Source organism: Rana temporaria, chromosome 4 (genome assembly GCF_905171775.1).
Source record: "Rana temporaria chromosome 4, aRanTem1.1, whole genome shotgun sequence".
Taxonomy (NCBI): Eukaryota; Metazoa; Chordata; class Amphibia; order Anura; family Ranidae; genus Rana; species Rana temporaria.
Window position 1 is genome coordinate 213,466,348 of NC_053492.1, and position 21,954 is coordinate 213,488,301.

Consider the following 21,954-nt stretch of genomic DNA (forward strand, 5'->3'; position numbering starts at 1 on the left):
GTCTGTATTCGCTTTTAACCACTTTTTTTTTTTTTAAGCATTTAAAGTACCCTTCAGCTCCAGTTTTGAAATGTTAAACATAGATCCTAATAGGAATGCTGACTGGTACTTTAAACAAGCTGCAGTGTGTTGCGCTTCCATATGCTACTCTTAAAAAAAATACAAATAAAAAATACTACATGCTGTTCTCTGTTTAACCGCTTAAGGACTGCCACACACCTATTTACACCTACAGAATGGCACAGCTGGGCAAATGGACATATATACATGCCCCCTTTAATTTGTGGTCATGCGGCGCCGGCGGCCTGCTTGCGACCCAGTCGCGAGCTCCATGATTGTGCCCGCGGGACCCGCGCACTTGATGTCCGCCGGTGTCCCGCGATTGGGTCACAGAGCTGAAGAACAGGTAGATGCCAGTGTAAACACATCTCCCCGTTCTTCCTAGTGACATGTCGCTGATCGTCTCTTCCCTGTCATTGAGAACAGCGATCAGCGACATGTCATGGCAAGCCACGCCCCCTAACAGTTGGAAGCACTCCCTAGGTCACACTTAACCCCTTCAGCGCCCCCTATAGGTTAACCCCTTCTGCCAGTGTAATTTGTATAGCAATGATCGCTGTAAAAATTACAATGGTCCCAAAATGGTGTCCGATGTGTCCGCCATAATGTCGCTTATTGCAATATTTTTGTAATAAAATAATATTTTTTTAGAAGAATACGTATTTTTTTTAATATATATATATATATATATATATATATATATATATATATATATATATAGATATAGATATAGATATAGATAATTTTTTTTTGGGGATATTTATTATAGCAAAAAGTAAAAAATATTGTTTTTTTTTCAAAATTGTCACTCTATTTTTGTTTATAGTGTAAAAAAGAAAAACGGCAGAGGTGATCAAATAGCACCAAAAGAAAACTCTATTTGAGGGAAAAAAAGGACGTCAATTTTGTTTGGGAGCCACGTCGCGCAATTTTCAGTTAAAGCGACGCAGTGCTGAATCGCAAAAAGTGACCTGGTCTTTGGCCAGCCTAATGGTCTGGGGCTTTAGTGGTTAATCGCACACAACTGCAGCAATGTGAACTGGCATAAGGAGCAAGGCATTCTGCCTTGTCAATGCCTTGGTATTGCATTGAGCAAGGCTACTCAGTACAGCCGGATGCATCCAATGTGAATGAGCCCTAAGAAATATCTATTACTTTGACATAATTCATACTTCTTGGAAATGGCTACAGCTGTAATGTTTTAAATGTATTTGTTCCACAAATTGCTGTCCATGCCAAATCTCTTACATACCATGCATTCTATCTCCTTTCCCGTCTAACCCGGTAGTACTGAATGTATGTCTCTTGCATATTTTGTTCAATTAATTATTTCTTGACCTATGTTGTACACATTAAAAGTGCTCTATATCTTTAACAAGTGGTGAATTCCTTTGTTGGACTAAGTGCACACTGCAACAGTTATTTCCCCTGACTTATGCCCTGTAGTTTATGAGCGTTGCCTGTTAGGAGGAAGCCATCTAGCTAGTTAGGAAAAAACAAGAGTGAAACCTGGACAAAAAATAAGGTATTTGTTTGGTAGCATGTCACGGATGCAATCTGAGCAGCATAAACAATGGAAAATGAAAACAGGATCTCCGTTTCCAAGTTTTTCTATATGAGCATGTTATGTTCCAGCGCACAATACCATAGGATCTTGATAAAAGTATGTTTGACTTAAGTTAAAAACAATTTTGTTTACACATTTGTCAAGATTAAGTACCTAGAATTTATTTTTGCAAGCAACTTTTTTCCATTTGAAAGCTAGGTTAACCTATAGCTGTAATGCATCAGAACGACCAGCCACGGTAGTGTTTCAAAAAATATAAAACAAAGATAGCTGGAGTAATGAATACTACATATTGACAGATCTGTAATCTGGTCTGAACATGAAGCTAAAATCATTAGAGAGCAAGCCCTATGCAGGTTCTCCTGTTACTGGTAGTAAAGCAGGAGAAGCAAAACTGATCAGAATACAACAGGTAGCTCTTGGCTTCTGCGCTCGTGTGGACCTACATTTCATACTGAGCCTGGGAGAGTGGTAATAGCGGGCTGAGCCAGATGAATCCCAAGAAAATTTGTCCTATCAACACAGTTTGCTGCTGCCTTGTGATATTTATAATGATAGGCTTATTTGATATTTAACTGCACTTTGGCTGATAATCAGTCTAGCTTTTAGGCAGCACTATCACTTCACCTACAGATAGATGTGACATTTAAATAGGGTTTGGTGGCCACATTCAAGGGTTGTTTGTTTTTTGTTCCATTGTGTCTACCATTTGACAAATTTGGTGCCATATTCATCTCCTATGTGCTTTGTTTGATGCGGAAAAAAAAACGTTCGATATAAACATAATCTTGCATATGGTTGACTAAATAATGGCTTACAAAAGGTCAAATAATCTACAATTCAGTATTAACATTATTGGACGGCTGGCTTCCCAAATGGCTTCTTTGCACAACTAAACCTTTGTACTTCCCAATAGCCTAACTTAACTCCCTTGTGCCATGGCAGAAATAGTATGGCTTTATACTAATCGGTGTTGTCACCTTTTATGTAAAGGATCCTTTTTTATTTCTATGGGGATTTATAGCAAACCATTCCCTGGCTTTTTAGCTGCATTCTTTGCAGCCATGTTTTTTTTGTTTTTTGTGAGGAAAGGTGTCTGTAAGGAGATAAACAAAATGAACTCTTAAATATTATGCACACCCCATTCTAAAATGTATAACACAGTTTTACATAAAGCAGCAACATCCACACACAAGGTTAGAGGTGACAGAAAAAAGTGCTGCGCTAAAGAATATGCCTTTGTGTGTTTTACACATATATACACATACTAGACTATGTCTGTAAAAAAAACACATATGGTTTTCTACAGACAGTCTAGTATGTGTAAAACGCACAAAGGCATATTTTTTTCGCGCACCACTTTTTTCTGTTACTTTTATACTGAATGCACAGCATTATGGGATGTGATCAGTGCTAGCAGCTGGAATATATTAGAACTGACAACTTGTGTATGGTAGCTCACTAGATCACCAGTGTTTAGAAGGTTAGAGTTGATTTATTCTTCCTAATCAAATACATCTTTGCACACTGGTACTGACTAGTATTCCAATGTTTCTCTCCTCCCTCAGTTTCTTTCCCTCACTCAGCTAATGTGACCCCAGTGCTGAAAGGGAGGGGAGGGGCAAACTAGAATGCTGTGCAGGTGCCCAACATCCTCCTTGATCTACCGATAATTTATTTGGCCGTTAGTATGCTGGTGGCTAGAAGGTTGTAATGCTGCTCAATGAAAACCTGTGACTGTATGTAACCAAAAGGCAGGCTTGATCCACCCGCTGGCTTGTACGCAATTTTTAGGCATTTTGGCCTTAAGAAACCTGAAGGACCCCAGGGTGCCTGGGCACCCTGCTTGGAAAAATGCTGACAAGACAAACACATTCTACAGAGCCATTCACAAGCAGATCAATTCTAGGTTGCCCACACGATGAGGGCTGTACAGGAGGCCCAGCCTGCATGCTTTTATTGGGTAAGTTGTGTTTACCTGACTGGTACACAACACTCGAGGGCCTGGTGAGCTGTGTGTTGGGCACCAGGTGTCTATGGCTTTCTTTAAAATGAGAATATATTAATTTTCTCTGAATTTATATTCTAGTATTTTGTCTCTTCTCTTAATTCAATAGCCCACCATTGTAATTTTCCTTCAGTCCCTGCTGACTTACCTTACTTGTTAAATCTATACCCTAGCTTAATATTCAGAAAATGTTAGATCCTTAAGCAAACTTGTATACAATAATGGAACCACAGAAAATGTTGATTTAAGAATAATTCTGTGACTCATTCAAGCCAATTATCATGCCATGTGACATTTCCCTTTCAGACAGTGGTTAAATACTACTATACAATGTACATATAGTTAATGACTAGAACGTTAACATTCCTTTCTTTATGTCTTTCCTTTTGTGGCAGGATGTGCTAGAAGACTGTCTCTTAATTATACAATATTTTCTGTTTGTTTAAATTAGAATTGAGGGAGTTTTATTGGGTCAATGTTAATTTATCCAAGCATGTTGCATCTAGAACACATTTGAGAAAGACACATTTCTCTCTAATATACAGGTATCTGCGTATGTGTGTGTGTGTGTGTATATATATATATATATATATATATATATATATATATATATATATATATAATGTGTATGTATATATAAATTGTAGTTTTTTTTACACAAATATGAGTGAACCACACAAAATAATGTATAGGGGCACGTTTTTTTTTACATTTCCTCTCTAAAAAAAAAAAAGTCTACATTTTGATAGATAGATAGATAGGGATATATATCTATCTATCTATCTATCTATCTATCTATCTATCTATCTATCTATAAAAATGTGTGTGTTTAGTTTCAAATTCTTAAGTGGTTTTAGAATGTGGAGGAAAAATAAAACATACGTTGACTCTATTGACTATTGATTTTCTCTAATAACCTTGATGAATGACAGATGTTCCTTTTAATGATTATTTAGTACAAGTTCAGATATTGCATAAAGCATACAGGTAGAAACCATTAAAAAATCTATTTCCGTTTAGTGTCGGCAGGACTAAATATGAAGTTATGGATTTGATGACAGGTTATACTAGAATAAACAACTGTTCTATATCATGGCTTAAAGCGCGCTATTCTGGACATTTTATTACGGTACTAAACAAAAAAAATCATAACATTTTGCATCACCCCTTAACCACTTCAGTTCCAGAAGGATTTACCTCCTTAATGACCAGGCCATTTTTTGCGATACAGCAATTCATAGTTTAACTGACAATTGTGCGGTTGTGTGATGCTGTATCCCAAAAAAATTTATGTCCTTTTTTTCCCCACAAATAGAGCTTTCTTTTGGGGGTATTTGATCACCTCTGCGGTTTTCATTTTTTGCGCTATTAAACAAAAAAAGGCTGACCATTTTGATAAAAAATCTTTCTGCTATAATACATATTCAAAACAAAAATAAATAAAAAGTATTTCCTAGGAAGGTGCTTTCTAACTGTCAGGGGGACAGACTAACTGGGAGTAGAGCGAGGTTGCTGTTCCTGATCACTAGCTAATCACCCCCCCCCCCCTTGTCAGAAGGGGGATCCGCCTTATTTACATGTTACGCCCTGTCTTTAGAGCGATCATGGGTGGTCGTCGGATATGGAGTCTGTCAGACCCGCTGGAGCGCTCCCGCATTGGCCGTGGGCCCACAATACCACATGCACGGAACAACGTACAGGTACGTCGGTTTACGCAGCTGAGCCGCCTTGCCGCAGTGTATATACCATATTGCACGTGATAAAATCATCATTTATTTGCTAGAAATTACTTTATCTAAAACTATTATATTATGTATAAAAGCAAAGGCCATGTAGAATGAAATTGTGACTGTTGCAAAGATAAATGTCAAATGATATTTGTGCAAGCGTTTATCAAAAATTTTAGTGCACACAAACACAGAATAATACCCATTTTTTTTGTAAAATATTAAATATTGTGCTCCAATGAATCAGAGGAAAACTATGCTACCCAAACGTGTCCATTGGTGACACTTTAAAAGCAATTACAGTATATCAATTTAGAGTTAACCATGAATCATTGTACTAGAATTATTGCTCTTGCTCTGTTTATGGCAATACCTTGTATGTAGAGTTGCCACCTCATCCCTTTAAACCCGAACACATATTAATTAAACAGGTTCTGAGGCTAGATTGAGGCCAGGTTCACACTGGTACGACAAACGCTCCAACATTGGGAGCTCATGTCGCATGACGTGTGAAAATCAATGTTTCCCTATGAGCCATCTTAACTGGTCGGTCCGACTTTGAAAATGCTCCCTATACTACTTTTGTCCGACTTTGATCTTACTTCAGTCCATTTAATATCATTGAAGTCGGATCAAAGTAGGATCCTTGTCCTTACCATCCGACTTTTGACATCCGACATTGTGATTCCAATAGCAGTAAAAGGAATTTATCTCACACTGGGATTGTTTTGATTAGTCAAAAAACAAGTCAGACTATCACAAAGTTGGATCAAAGTACAGGGTGGGCCATTTATATGGATACACCTTAATAAAATGGGAATAGTTGGTGTTATTAACTTCCTGTTTGTGGCACATTAGTATATGTGAGGGGGGAAACTTTTCAAGATGGGTGGTGACCATGGCAGCCATTTTGAAGTTGGCCATTTTGAATCCAACTTTTGTTTTTTCAATAGGAAGAGGGTCATGTGACACATCAAACTTATTGGGAATTTCATAAGAAAAACAATGGTTTTAACATAACTTTATTCTTTCATGAGTTATTTACACGTTTCTGACCACTTATAAAATGTGTTCAATGTGCTCTCCAGTGACATGCGGCGAGTGCTACGCTGTGGGCTCTTGTTGAATGAAGCTAGGACAGCCACTGATGTTTCATAATTAGACCCCTTTCACACTGGATACGCCTATAGTGGAGCGTTAAAATCGCGGTAAGAGAGAGCACATTGAAAACATTTTATACGTGGTCAGAAGCTTGTAAATAACTCATGAAAGAATAAAGTTACGGAAACGTAAAAGTGATCAAGTGGCTCTACAGCTGCCCAGATCACTTTTACATGAAAACTTGCTGGAAAAAAAACAATATCAAGCTTCATTTCCAAACACACACAGGGTTAATTTTCCTTATGTTTAGCAAAGTTCAATGAGATTTAAAAATTACATTCACACTGCTAATTAAAGATTTGTACCCTTGTGTGTTTTTGAATTAAGCCTTATGTAAATAGATTGATCATTTTTATTGATTTTTTTTATGTATTATCATGTTAGAATGATGTGAATTACATTTTAGCTAGCATTACAAACAGATTTAGCTAAAGAATGTTTCCTAAATAAGCTGACAAAAAAAAAAAGAAGACCGCCGGCATCTTAAAATGACTTGCAGATGCCAATTTATGTTACCTTCCCCCAGAGAGCAACTGTAAGAAAATGGAAGATATCTGTAGGGCTCTTAAAATAACTTTAATTACAAATAAGAAAGAGTTCTTTGAGCACAGAAGTTTCTATACTTCAGGCTCCTATATATCTGACAGGGGTGGGTGGATTTTTTTCAGTTTGATTTTCAAAATGAACAACCAGCAAAGTTAAGTCTTTAAAAAAATTGTCAAGTATGTCCACCACAAAAACGTTTGCCTTTATAACACTCCAGGCAAAATCTCTGTAAGCAGACTTTTTTTTTACTGGTTAATGCTAAGGAGAGTCTGTCATATTAAATGTCTAGACTGCACATACATACATTAGATCCCAATACCTTGATTGTATGGCCATTTTGACAGGGTAAGCTTTGCCACTTTCTGATAGTGCTAAACCTTCCGATTTCATTTGATCTGTGATACTTCCTATGGTGGTAATGTGTGGGGGTGTGAAGCAAGCAGAAAGCTCCAAAACTAACCAGAAGTTTTGTAGTTTTGCCTGCAAGAATGTCCAAAGATTAGACTGGAAAATCAGTGGCAATAGAGAATGCTGCAGGTACTGCAGCAGTTTTTTATGACACATTTTCTTTAAAGCTGTATTAAACCCAAAAACTAAAATTGTATCTATTGCAGCTTACCATTCTATAAAGTCCACTGAAAATTAAACACTAGATACACAGCTCTAACATTTATTTTTCTGATGCTTCTCTGATTGTCTGTTCTTTTTAAATAACGACAAAATAGGCCAATACATTGGTGCATCATTGCATGTTTCCATTGTGTGATAATTTTAAGTTTAGATACAGCGAGTCATACTTTGATAGACATAGACTTCATTGGCAGACTTTGAAGTCTGCCAATGAAGTATGATGAATAATGATCAGTGTACTACCAGACCTACAGTATCATAAAGTAACTTCTGACTTGTATCCGTGCAAAAAAATGTGTGTAGTGAGAAAATAGTTTTTTTCTATCAAGCAAACCTGTTTTCTTGATTGCAAGGACTGTTAAAAAGCTCTACAACCAATGTCATAATTTTGTTCTAGCAATCTTGTTTGTCCACACCACAACTATTTAGTAGTAGATGGTGGGTATCATTATACTATAATTTGTTTCTTTTAATTTGGCTGTCCTACAATTGACCATTGCATTGATGGCCCTTTTTCTTGAATATCTGATACAGGTACCTTGAAAAATCAAGATTTTCTTTGGGGGAGGATGTTCCCTCAACCATGTGTATGCTTACCTTGACTTGTTCTGTTGTATTTTGTATTGTCAATGTATAAATGCCATTTGATGTCATTCCTGATTTATAGGCTTCTGCGCAGTCTTTAAAAGCTAACTGTTCTTCTTTAGCAACAAACGATGATCTTGGTGCTTTAAGAAAAACAAGAAAAACATATTAATGAAAGATTTAGAAAAACATCCAACATTACTACAAGTTTCTTTTTTTTTTATATAAACGTTACTAGGGATTAACTGTGAGGGTCAGCACCCCATCTGCCTGATGTGGTAGATTGGTAGTCCTCATGGGGTATGTAACATTTCCCTTCAAAACTAGGCAAAGTTAATAGCCAAATTCCTCCTATTTTATTTTTAGGGGAACAGCCTTTAAGAGTTTTTTTTTTTTTTTAAAACATTCAATTGTTAAATCACTTAAACTCAATTGTTTAATCAAAGTGTGTCTTGGTTTTAGGATTAATGCTTATATTTTTTCTGTGTGCTAACAATAAAACGTGAATATTTTTAAAATAACGTCTTCAGCTTTGTTGGGGAAAATACCCTTCTCTTAGGTTTTATTTTTTAACGTGCCCATTTTCGATGAATTGCATGCATTTTGTCTATTAAAAACAAAAAGGCTTTTCAAAGAAAGTATGTTCAGTGCAGAACTTGTAAATCTGTGCATAAGGTCACACTCATTGATAACTTTTTTAAACTAACCATAGTCCACGTATTCCTTTTCTCCCTCCCGATCAAAATTATTTAGCAATGTACAGAAGCAATATTAGACTAGCAATGGTATACAGTGGAACTTCGGATTGCGAGCAACACAGTTAACAAGTGTTTCACAATATGAGCATTGTATTCGGTTTGCGAGTGTTGTCTCGCAAAACATGCAGGATTCAAGCCAAAGCGGTGTGCAGTACTGCGTTTGGCCTGAGGTGGTGAGGCGCCGGAGCTGTTCGGAGCCGTTCAAAAGTGCTTGGAAAACCTCAGAATTACTCCGTTCCCGAGCCTTTCCAAAGTTTTCCAAGTTCAGCCAAGCTGTCCTCTGGCCTTTCCGGGTGTTTCTGAGACTCTCCGGCGCCCCCACCTCTGGCCACATGCGGTATTGCATGCCATTGAAGTCAATGCGGAACAAATAATTTTTGTTTCCATTGTTTTCTATGGGGAAACTCGCATTGATATGCACTTGGATTACGAGCATTCTCCTGGAACGGATTATGCTCATAATCTGAGGTTCCGCTGTAATGGCTTATCTGTTTCCCTGCAGCCCTACCTGGAGATGGCTTAGCTTTATACTCGTACTCTGTCAGGGAGACCCAACATGTGCAGTAACACAAAGACTACCAGCTCCTAGGGGAGTGAAACATCACCCATTGTAGGCCTTGGCATTTAAAAGCAGATGGAGGGCGAGTGGACCAATTGCACCTTCATTATCTGAAATTGTTCCCATACTTAAAGCTGTTAAAGCAGCACATAAACACTTTAGAGAAGACCATTACAAAGTGTACTTAACAAATATGCTAATTGTTTGTGTATGTTGTATCCACAAGATTTTTACACCTTTAAAAGCTGAGAGCAAATGGCCCTTTAGCAATTTTTTTTTTGCAGTCAAACAAGCTAATATTTCTATATAGGTAAAAAAAAAAAAAAATTCTTTGAATATTTGGAGAAAATGTATTCTTTTATCAGTCTAAATTCTTTTTAGTGCAAGAAGAAAAGAAAGAAGATGTCTGCTTCAGTTGCTGATGGCAACACATGCAGTAATGCTTTTGTATTCAATTAGTGTTTACATACCCTTTACAGAATAGACTGCTCACATCACTCCTGAAGGAGCTTACACTGCAATATCAATACCACAATGGCAGGTGCCAATCAACCAATATGTTTTATAGGAGGAAACCCAAGAGAAACATGGAAATTTCTTATGGATTACATCCTGTGGAATTTGAACCCAAGACCCATTAACGGAAAGTTCTTTACTAACATTTTCTGTGAACTTAAGTGCAAATATTTTATCTCCTAATACACTGTGGGCTGTCTGAATAACTGAACTGGGAGTCATCTAGGTGTTGTTAAATATTGTCAGTTTTGACGTAATACGTAATAGATTAGCATTGAGAGTTTCATTGATCCACTAACTATGCAGTTATACTGAGTGAGTTGTTGGGACATCTGCACTCACAAAAGACAGATGGTCATGACAAAGGTGGGATTTTTTTCCTTTCCCTCTGGTAGCTGTTGAGCAGTCTGCATCTGATAAAGTGAATTAATAAGGGGGAGGAAATCTGTGATTTTTATGAAAAAATAAACCTGTTAAAACATGATTACAATGAAAGATCTCTGAAATGTAGGGGAAATCAATCACATACTCCATTAATGCTTAGGTGGCGCATGTGAAATTCACTAATGTTTTTGGCATCAGAGGCATTGGGAAATCTGATGAATTCTATTATTTTTCTGCTTTAAATAAATATCAGTATCTTACAGGGCACCATGTCAATTTCTAAATTTAATACCCATCTGTCTCTGGAAAGTATTATGTGCTTAAGTTTATGATCCAAAGTTTAAGAACACTTGAAATAACAGTTTTGTTATTGTGCTAGCCTAATCTCACTTGGTATTTTTCCAGAAAAATAGAACTGCTTGATCCAAAACTTTGTTTTCACCAGACAATTAAATTTTTCTGTGGCACTTTCCTTTAAAGACTTTGCTTACAGAGGATATCGTATAAGAAATGGCACATATGTTTATTTTGAAATTTAGAGGGTACAGATTAGGTTGAACGTTTTGTACCTTAATACAGATCTACATTATATATATATATATATATATATATATATATATATATATATATAATTTCCTTTCTGTTGCATGGAGTGATTGAAATGCACTGAGATTAATGAAACATAACAGTGAAAAACTGATGAAATTAAGGAATAATAACAACACTAGCTTCATGCATTTTCTTATGTCCGATTATTCTAAAATAAAAAAATTACTACGTTTGGGGGACCGTACATTTCATTGCTAAATAATTTCTTTACTGTATATAAATCTATCTCCAAAATTCATATATCTGGAATATTTTAAAATGAAAATTAGTGGAGATACTGTCCAGGGCAGCCTTACAGATAATCAAAACAGATTTAGTGTTTCATATTGACTTTGATCTTTTATAAATAGGTCCCATAGAGCCATTAAATACATTACTCGTATGATAGCTCTGTCATAAAATATTACGTTTTAATAGCTGTGTTGCTATTGTAGGCATTCCGCCATTTATCACACTATACAGCACTGTAAATGCACACTCCTGATAAGACCAAGGCGGCGGTAGACATGGAGGACAAATGGCTTTTTTAGCTTGGCAAATGTTGCATTTAGATATATGTAGCTTTATTAATGTACAGACACTGGTTTTCTAAGAAAGCTGCCTTAAAAAAAGAAGAAACCCTCTAAAAAGCTAAGCGCTAAAACAAATAACATGAAAAGGCATTTCTCACAATCCAGGAAGCCTAAAACTTGTAATATACAGTACGGTGCATGCTAGCAGATAAGAGCTTGGGATGACAGCTCAGAAGACAGCACCTTCAAAGAGAATATGAAGCCACTGTTTATAAAGCATTTGGGTGAAATCTACTGGCAAGAGCCTGAAATTGTGCATGGAAATGAAAATCATGTTACCCAGAATTGTGACACAAACATTTTTACTGATTTTAGCAGCAGCTTTATCTATAATAATTAAGAATAAATAATTATTAATTCAAATAAGACTTTTTTTTAGGTACAGATGGTAAGCAGACACTGTAAAACACCTTGGTTTAGACATGACTGACCGAAGTATAGGAAGCTCCAAGCATATTCAGGAGATGATCAAAAGTTTAAGCTGCTTAGGATGCGGTAATTTAATGTTTTGGAGTAAACTGCTTCACACAGCTGACTCCCTGACCAGTTATCCTATCATATTGATGTAGTCACCCTCTCCCTTGAACACAGTATGATATTAGTGCACTTTGGGTAACATATGGACATTTCTGTATGCATATTTGTGAGTGTTCTGCCATTGTGTGGCAATTTGGACTTATAATCTAAAGCAGTGATCTCCAAACTGCGGCCCTTTGCTTGCTTTTATCCCGCCCTTGGCGCACTGACTCCAACGAAGGGGCACAGTTCCTCCCAATGACACCAACTTTGGGGTACAGTTTCTCCCAACCACCCCAACAATGGTGCACAGTTCCTCCCAATGTCCCCAACAATGGTACACGGTTCCTTCCAATGACCCCAACAGATGACACCAATGATGGGGCACAATTCCTAACAAGACACCAATGATTGGACATTGTTTACTCCAACTGATGGTGGGACATTTTCTACACCCGACAGCCACAGTCTGGCCCATCTAAAGTCTGAAGGACAGTAAAATGGCTTTTTGTTTAGAAAGTTTGAGGACCCCTGATCTAGAGTCATTTATAGACCAAAGGAAGACAGAACATAAGGTTGTTCCATGTTTTAAGGCAATGTACAGTATTTTTAATGATTTTTGGATACACAGGTAAGTGGAAATAGCTAGATTATCAATGTGTGCTAATTTTACGTATTACGTATGCTGGCTCTTCTTCCTACTTTGCAGTACTGCATAAGGACTGTGCTTTTACTACTTCTCAGTGTAAATCTGAGTAAGTTGACTGTTTAAAATATCTACATTTCATGCAATAACATGGAAGACCAGGAAATGTAAAAATGTGATTTAACAATTTTTTTTTAAGGCAAATACTGCAAAAACAGCTCAAAATATGTGCACACTGAAATTACAGTATGGCTTTCCACTGTATTAGGAAAGAAGTAGAATTTGAACAGTCAACATTTTCATTCATATTAATCTTGAGGGTTAGCCTGTAAACAATTGCTCTAGTTATATTTTGCTTGTTAAGTTTTTTTCTACTTTTTTGAGTGTTTCATCAAACCGTAGATTCATCTCTAAACATGAATGAATATCTGAAGGTTATTTCCAGAGTGGGTCTGTTAAAAACATACCTGTTTGTGGTGTCATCCATGTTAGCAGGTTGTGCACAGTCTGCATCAAGTCATGCTGTTGTTTCTGCAGTAGAGAGTTATTTACAGATGCTGTCATCAGTTGCTTCTCTAAATCCTCTATGATAGAATTTTGTCTGAGTACTAAGGTTTGCAGCTTATCTTTTTCTTCTTTCATTGACTGGAGTTGCTGGTTGTGCTTATCCTCCATATTAGACACTTTATTTTCTAAATCACTATAAAAATATGTAAGTTAGCATGTCATGTTTAACACTATAAAGCATTTTTAGTAATGTGGGAAAAGGAAATATTTTAACATGGAGTCTTAATTCAAAAAGCTTGATTTGTGGTATATTACATTACATAACGATTGAAACATTGATAATCGTCAATCAGATCAATGGATATTAACATTTCTATAAGTGCTAATTTTCTCAGAGTTGTGGAAACAATGACACCTTTAGCATTCGACTTTGCCAGACCCCTTTAACCACTTCATCCCCACAAATAGAGATTTTTTTTTGTTGTTGTATTTGATAACCTAGTTTTTGACTTTTTTGCGCTATAAACAAAAAAAAAAAAAAAAAAATTTAAAAATAACCACTATTTTTTACTTTCTCTTATAAAAGATATCCAATAAAAAAATGTAAATGCTCATTTCTTCAAAAATGTAGGCTATGTGCATTCTGCTACATATTTTTGGTAAAAAAAAGTTATAGCGTCTACTAACTATGGAATAGATTTATGGACTTTTTTATATTTTTTTACTAGTAATGGCGGCGATGAGCGATTTTTTTATTATTTTATTTTTTGTGGGATTGCGACATTGCGGTGGACAAATCTGACACTAAGTGACTCTTTTTGGGGACCAGTGACACTAATACAGTGATCAGTGCTAAAAAAAATGCACTTTCACTGTATAAAAGACACTGGCAGGGAAGGGGTTAACTTCAGAGGCAATAAAATGGTTAAATGTGTTCTCTTTGAGTGCTTTCTATCTGTGGGGGGAGTGCTTTGACTAAAGGAAAAGGAGATCATTGTTTCTGCTTAACAGAAAGACAAGATCTCCATTTTCCTATGTGGCAGAACAACAGTCTGCCTTGTTTATATAGGCAGACCGCCGTTCTGCCTATCTCTGACTGTTTGCCAAGTTCCCGGTGGACATCTTATCCGCTGGACCCGCTGATTGGCTCCCACAGTGTCCAATCACAGCAGGAGCTTGGCTCCAGCAGCGTGTGCGCCACAGCCAAAGAACATACAGGTACGTGATTCTATGCCCTGCCACAGTGTGTGTACGTGGGGTGGTCCTTAAGCAGTTAATATAAATAAAATGTTTCATCCAAAGTAATGTGTATATGTAACATTTCTGCAGTGGTTCCCAACTATATTCCTCAGGTACCCCCAACAGGTCATGTTTTAAGGATTTCCTTCAACTTGTACAGGTGCTTTAAATCAATGTCATTAGCTTGGTATTTATGACAGCTATTTTATTTGGGAAATTTACAAAACTTGGTTCATTGAGGGTACTTGAAGACTGAGGTTGGGAATCGCTGCCTTAGATAAATCTCAATACTCCTCCTTGATAATAATTGTCACTACGTTTGTTTAGGCATCATTCAAGATCAGCCTTTTCTGCCTGGAATAAGTTGCTCTCCCAGGGATGATGATGCTGTCTTTCCAATCTCGATTCATGTGCAGGAATTGTGTTTATTGTTATGTCAATAGGTTGTATTACACAGTTCACCCCCTCTGCTTTAGCCTCTCACATTCAATAAAATATAGTGTACAGTTGAGTTCATAATGGGGATGAAAAAAGTGCATGCTTCATTCATCCCGCATTGGACTTAAGAGCATAATTTCCTTTGCAAGTTTTCTAGGTCAACTTTAAGAAGCTATGCTTAGCTGCTTTCCAGTCACCCTGTCAGAACACAATAGCTCAGCAAGGGAGATCGCTGTACAGGTAGTTAGTACAGCGGCTCCGACCGGAGGTGACAGGTTTTTTTTTTTTTCCATTCAACGCAAAAAATCGCAGTGTGTACCAGGCTTTACAGTATGTGTAGCTGGGCTATAGATAACACATTCTGTGGGCTGGACAAAGGTCTAGTCTATCAGTGTACTGTGGCTCTTTACACAAGAATTCTACTGGCACATCATACTTTTTTAATAACACCTGCCAATGTTATTGGGGCATCATCTACACTTTACAAAATAGAGGATCCTTGTTAAAGTAGCACAGCAATATTTTAAGATTATTCCAAGCAGGTTCTTAAGATTGTGACCTGTTTTATAAAAATATTTGTCATTGTGTTATGCTGTTTGTTACCCAAGATTTCAGGTTTCTGATATGTGTATGTTGTATCTTTACTTGCATTAAAAAGTATCCTGTTCTCTTTATATGTCGTATTTTGTGTGAAATACCTGGTAATCCTGCCAGTCCCCCTGCTTTGCTAAAACTGACCATTCTCATAGAACATGCTAGGCATAAACGGCTTGACTGTCCTCCAATGGATAGGCTTGTGCTGACACGCAAGTGTACTTCTGTCACTCCTGCTGACAAAAAGGTAAAGTGTGTGTGACACACACACATTTCATTTCTATATGAAACTAAATACTTTAGGTTGTTTTCCAACGTGAGGAGTCACATATACTTTGTTATTAATGGTATTGCTGTTACTAGATAATGGTAACAATAAAGATGCTAGGATTCGTTTGTTTTGTCTTGGGGCCCTTTCAAACGGGCGGATGAACGGACCATTTTTTACAATTCCGTTTACGCTAACGTCCGTAAAGATCCGCCTCCGCAAAGATCCGCTTTTTCAGACGGAAGAAAACCCTATTTTTCTTCCGTCTGGCGGAACGGATTGGATGAATACGGACACACGGTCCGTATTCATCTGATTCCCCATAGAGGAGAGCAGAGGAAAGACAGGGCGGTCTCTGCACAGTGTGCGGGGACTGCCCTGTCCGCCGACAGCTCAGAGGTGATTTACGGATAATCCCCGCTGAGCCGACGGACACACACAGGGCGGATCAATACGGATCCACTCCGTGTGAAAGAGCCCTTAAAGCCAGATACTTTTTTTGGAACAGGGATTTTCGATTTCTTCAAAACCCAGGGATGTCCCTTCAAATCTGAAACAATTAGTAACTGTAAACGTGGAGTTATACTGCTAAAAGTGTTCTCTGAATGGCACCCATGCGGTGTTCACTATAAAGCAGAGTAGTTGATTGGCATGGGACTCAGAAGTCAGTGGCAATCACTGTAGTAACATATACCACAGGAATTTGCCAGGTTTGTCAGATGTTTACTTCCATTGGTCCAAGCTGGACCAATGTGACTATGCACCAAAAAAAATCCATACAGTACTTAAACTCTCACATTAGATTCCTTCTACCTTTTTAAGTCTTGTTAAGCTACATATTCATGGCAAGCCTCGATAATTCTCAGAAGTGTTCCATGCAGCGCTTTGTAAATATCCCTGTTTATTTCTAGCCCCACTGAGCATGTAGTCTGTGTCTGTTGGCTTGCCTGGTATATGTTACAATCCTGTGTTTTACACCCTAGATTTCTTTAGTAATGCTGAAAATCCATTTAAAAATATGTTGAGATCTTGTTGAACATATTTGTGTACTATTGGTAAATTCCAACAGCTATTTATTGATTGATTTCACTTAAGAATTGTTGTATTGCTTATTCTAGTCATTTATTCCCAAAGCATTAGAAAGGTGACAAAAGGCATGTCAGTTGTCTGTTGAGTCGGCATAGGGTATTTATTACATTCTATTTATAACAGATGTAGCTACTGGAATGTTAAAAATCTCCACTAACCTAATGCATATGGAAGTCTAGATAACATGGTTTAACCCTGGCATCAAGAGTGAGCCTTTACAAGCTAATGCTGATGAAGTCAGCATTATTATCACATCTTTATTTTGTCACATTGTATTTGTTTCAGAGGTGGATTGCTGCATGCTTCCGCAGTGGTATGTAGTAATGACAAATAGGGGTTATGTGAGCTAAATGATGATACTCAGGGGAATGCAGATACACAGACATGTGATGCTCACATATGTTTGATGGCTTAGACATGTAAATGGAAAACATTTAAAGGGAGGCCTAACAAGGAAAAAAGACACATTTTCTGTTTACAAACTACTAATTTTTTTTTAAATATAAAAAAAGTTTGCATGTTTCATTCATTTTTGAAAATGAAATTGGGAATTTGTTTATTATGAGCAACACTTTTGTCCAGTCATGATCAATTATATACATTGTGCAGCTGTAAATTGTCAGTGTCCAAAGCAAACACTGTATATAGCTGTGTAAAGTTTTATTAAAGTGGTTGTAAAGCCTTATGTTTTTTTTTTTAATGCATTCCCCTCCTTATACTTACCTGGGCCCCATCGCGATCCAGCACTGTGCATGAGAGCAGCGGCTCTCCTGGCTTGGTTTCTCCTCACTGGGCAGATCAATAGCCGGGAGCTATTGGCTCCTGCTGTTGACAATTAAACTCTGTGATAAGGGAGTGAGGGCAGGCTGTCTGTCTCTATGAACACAGGCAGCGGGGCTCGGAAGGAAGCAGCTTCCTTTGGGGGTACTGGATGAAGAGAAGGAGCCAGGAGTACCGGTGGAAGACTAAGAGCTATTAGCTTCTGTTGTCAATTAAACTCTTTGATAAGGGAGTGAGGGGGTGGGGCTGGGCCATGCCCCGCTGTCTGTCTCTATGAACACAAGCAGCGGGGCTCGGAAGGAAGCAGCTTCCTATGGGGGCACTGGATGAAGAAAAGGAGCCAGGAGTGCCGGTGGAAGAGGAGAATCGGGGCTTCTCTGTGCGAAACCTTTGCGGTAAATATACCATGTTTATTATAGTAAAACCTCCAAAAAAAATCGCTTTACATGGCGCAAACCGCACAGAATGCCCTATGGTAATTTGTACTGGTATATCTTTTCTTTTTTTTTTACAAAAATTGCTGCGATTCTCAGAATATGTAGGCATTGTTGTACTTCCTACACTAGGCTAGTGTGTACAGACTAACACCAAAGGACCCCAGTGCTGCCTAAAAACATGCAAGTATGCATCAACAGTACTTTAAAAGAAAACTCAGTCAGTAACTCAGAAAGTCATGGGCAGATCGATCAACAAACCAGCCAGGGAATTCGCATGTTCAGAAGGAAATGTCAGTAGTTGTTGACTACACACTTCTCTCGGAACACATTGCAGTACATTATAAATATGTAATGATTTGCAAAGAATAGAATGTTGGGGGACACTGGGACCCACAGCTTTCAGTAGTTTGTGTTGTTGGTAAAGTAAATCTATCCATACAGATATAGAATGGTTGACCTGCAGTGGTGCTGCAAGTGAAATGTGAAAGTTGGACAAAGTTGTAGGCACACTTTCATTTGATAAGTGCTGCGTATTTAACTGATATTCAATCACTGTTGAGCTCAAGCACATGTATGTTTTTCTTAGTAATATGTGTATGCATACTTGTCTAAGTGTTTTTGTGTATGTGTCCCTTTCTCTTCTTCAGAGGAGCTTTTTTTATTTGTACCTTTCTCTTCAGAGTAGATTTTTATGTGTACCGTTCTCTTCTTCAGAGTAGATTTTTTATTTTTTTAACACTTTTATTCCATCAGTGAAACCTTTTTTATACTTCTATTTTAGAACCTCATAACGTTTTTCAGGTTGTCCCATTTCTCTGTAAGAATGAATCTAGGTTATTGCACTCCCGTTTATGTTTACACTGCAGTCTAGTCATTATTTCTCTCACAGCACATAAATATTCCAGGCACTGGACGGGATGTATCAGACAGAGAGAGAGAATAATGTCATTGTGTCTGTGGAAATGCTTTTTATCTCCGTCCTGAGGAAGAACCCCTGAACTCTGGCACAATTGCTGTTTTATGAAAACAGATGGTATTTCCTCTATTGATCACTGCGGAAATGAGCTTGATCGCCGTAATAATCACCTTGTTAAAAACATTGTGCTGGACTGTTTGCACTCCAGCAGGGCACAAGTAATAAATGTGTTAGCCAACATTATGCCACAGTGTCCAAAATACGTTTGTCAGTTTGTCAGAAATCTACTGGAAAAGTAAGACCAATCAAAACACTTTGGTAGGTGCTTAAATTGCATGATTAAGCATGCTTTTCTAGTTAGTCCTTTTTAGGCACAACTTCAAATATCCATAAATCTAACGCAACGGAGGATCGCTTGTCTGATAACAAATTAGTTTAAATTCTAAAATTATTCCAATGGGGCTCAGACATGCATGTGTGTTCATTAAAACCTCTATCACAGGGACTGAAAGCAAGATGAAAATTCAAAATTTTTGAGTTGTCTACAAAACAGTAATAGAGATCAAATCTCCCAATAAGGACACATGTGCCAGTTTCAACTTTCTGAGAGGGGATTTGCCTCAATTTGGAAAGACTTTTGTTCATGCCCTGTTGTGCCATCAGAATAGGTAGCAATGGCAATTTCTCAAATAGAAGGTAGGTTGAAAAAAATAAAATAAAAACTCTTGGGGGTATTAACAACTTCCTACTTAATGCAGAATGGTTATTAGATATACTTTAACACTATATGTACAGAAAGGGATTTTTTTTATGTATGTTATACAAACACTTACCTGTTTTTGTCTTGTAACTTTGTTATCTCATTTGTTTGATCAGATATTTGTCTTTCAAGTTTATTTGTTGAAAAAGAATGTTCCAATAGCTGAAGCTCCAGGCGACTCGTTTGGTTGAATACCTGTTTAGAAGTTAACAAGGCATCTCGATTATTTTAACTTTATAATAGGTATCCATAACCATGATTTCTGGTCATTTTCTGAAGTAAAGTAGTCATCTTGAAGTTGGGTCACTTTGCGGTTGCTTATGGACATTGTGAGGTGTATAGAAAATCCTCAATAATAGCACATGGATGTTTAAGAATTGAGGTGACATTTTCCAATCAAATGTAATCACTGGAGGTTTTTTTTTTGCATGCAATATGAGTAAAATTGTAAAAACAATGCCATATATACATTCAAACAGGGAACTATCTCACAATACTCATACACATTTTGTGTTCTCCTTTTTAAAATACTAGTTACTGGCCTTTGTTGTAACCCTCTTGCTTATGCCTTTTCCTAGTTTTACATGCCTATATTCACACATTTAAGAACCCAAAAGAAAAGATGAAAGGTTATCTAACTTTTTTATTTTTTAAAGGGGTTGTAAACACTCATGTGTTTTCACCTTAATGCATCCTATGCATTAAAAAAAAAAATTCTGCCAGTTACCTGAGCCCTGGATTTTCCCACGGCAGGGACGCACTGTCCCTCTTCCTGGGGTTCACTGCTCTTGATTGGATAGATTGATAGCAGCGCTGCCATTGGCTCCCGCTGCTGTCAACCAAATCCAATGATGCAAGCGCTGTCGTACAGCGCAGCGGAGTCATACATTCGAACTGCACAGTGGAGGAATGTATGACATGTTTGTTATTTTTTTTTTAATAATCAAAGCTTTACTATCTAAGTTTTGAATTGGTGTCCTTAGGAAGAGGGCATTGTATCATGCCATGTAGGGTTCTTTTAGTCCTGAACAAATGTTTTTTGACATGTTTTTATGGACTTGCTGAAATCATGGTGAGTTTACTGGATGTGTGGCCTACCAGAATTATTTTTTGCTCATTAGAATCTGTGACGGATGGGGCTAGCACCCTAGTCTGTTTGTTGTTGGAGATGGGAGACTGACCTATAGCGGTGTTCACACACCTCTATCATGAACAAATATGTTGGAATATGGAGTACCACTGTTTTCCGCCTTTGCTTTAGTTTTAAGCCTAAAGCCATAAAAATATGAATTTTTACATGCATTGTAACTTTACTTTTGCATGGCCTGTTATTAATTTCTTTAGGGCAGGGATATTGCATTACAGTCCCAGGGAGGTCTAGTCAGTAAAAAAAAACTCTTACAGTGGAGGTTCAAATCTTATGTTTGTGCTATTACTCAGAAGGGATATATGTAGTTATTGTGGGGTTGATTTACTAAAACTGTAGAGTACAAAATCTGGTGAGTCTATGCATGGTAGCAAATCGGCTTGTTCAATTAGGATTTGACAAAAAAAAACTAGAAGCTGATTTGTTTCAATGCAGAGCTGCACCAGATTTTGCACACTCCTGTTTTAGTAAATCAACCCCTGTATGTCTTCTCTGTTCTACATTCAATAAGCCGGGCAGGAAGTGGACAGGAGCTGTTGCTCCTAGCAAGCAATGACTGCTGCAGAGAAGGGGATCCTGCACTGAGGACGAACTGGTTGGCTGTCTGTCATTTAGGATTAGGACTATGACTTGATCAGGGTCCGGGCTGCAATCCGGAATTTAGTGAAGCCTACTTTAGGGTGATCACTGGGAAGTAAAAAGGCCAAAAATAAATTTGGAGCCATACAGTCTCCAGGGTCCTTCATTCACATATTTCATAATACTAATAATAAAATCTAAACTGGTAATAACCCCAAAAGCAAACATTTATTATATTGCAGCTTACCAATTCTTAGATGTGATTGCTGCATTTATTTTATGGAATTATTTCTTCTGTTTTCATCTGGTGATACAGCCAGCAAGTCTGTTGTTTCTTAAAAGAACAACACGCTCTC

At 37.5% G+C, this 21,954-nt stretch overlaps 2 protein-coding genes across 2 annotated transcripts in view; one reads left to right on the plus strand and one right to left on the minus strand.

The window, feature by feature from the left end:
* Nucleotides 1-21,954, plus strand: part of MCPH1 (microcephalin 1) — a 427,349-nt gene that overhangs the window by 199,662 nt on the left and 205,733 nt on the right. The gene's annotated exons all lie outside the window — the stretch shown is intronic.
* The window catches only part of ANGPT2 (angiopoietin 2), a 64,294-nt gene that overhangs the window by 9,404 nt on the left and 32,936 nt on the right, over nt 1-21,954 (minus strand). Inside the window, exons 3-5 of the mRNA XM_040349815.1 lie at nt 19,946-20,067; nt 13,312-13,544; nt 8,297-8,427 (exon numbers count right to left, since the gene is read on the minus strand). Of these exons, the coding sequence (XP_040205749.1) occupies nt 8,297-8,427; nt 13,312-13,544; nt 19,946-20,067 (486 nt within the window). The remainder of the gene's footprint in view (nt 1-8,296; nt 8,428-13,311; nt 13,545-19,945; nt 20,068-21,954) is intronic.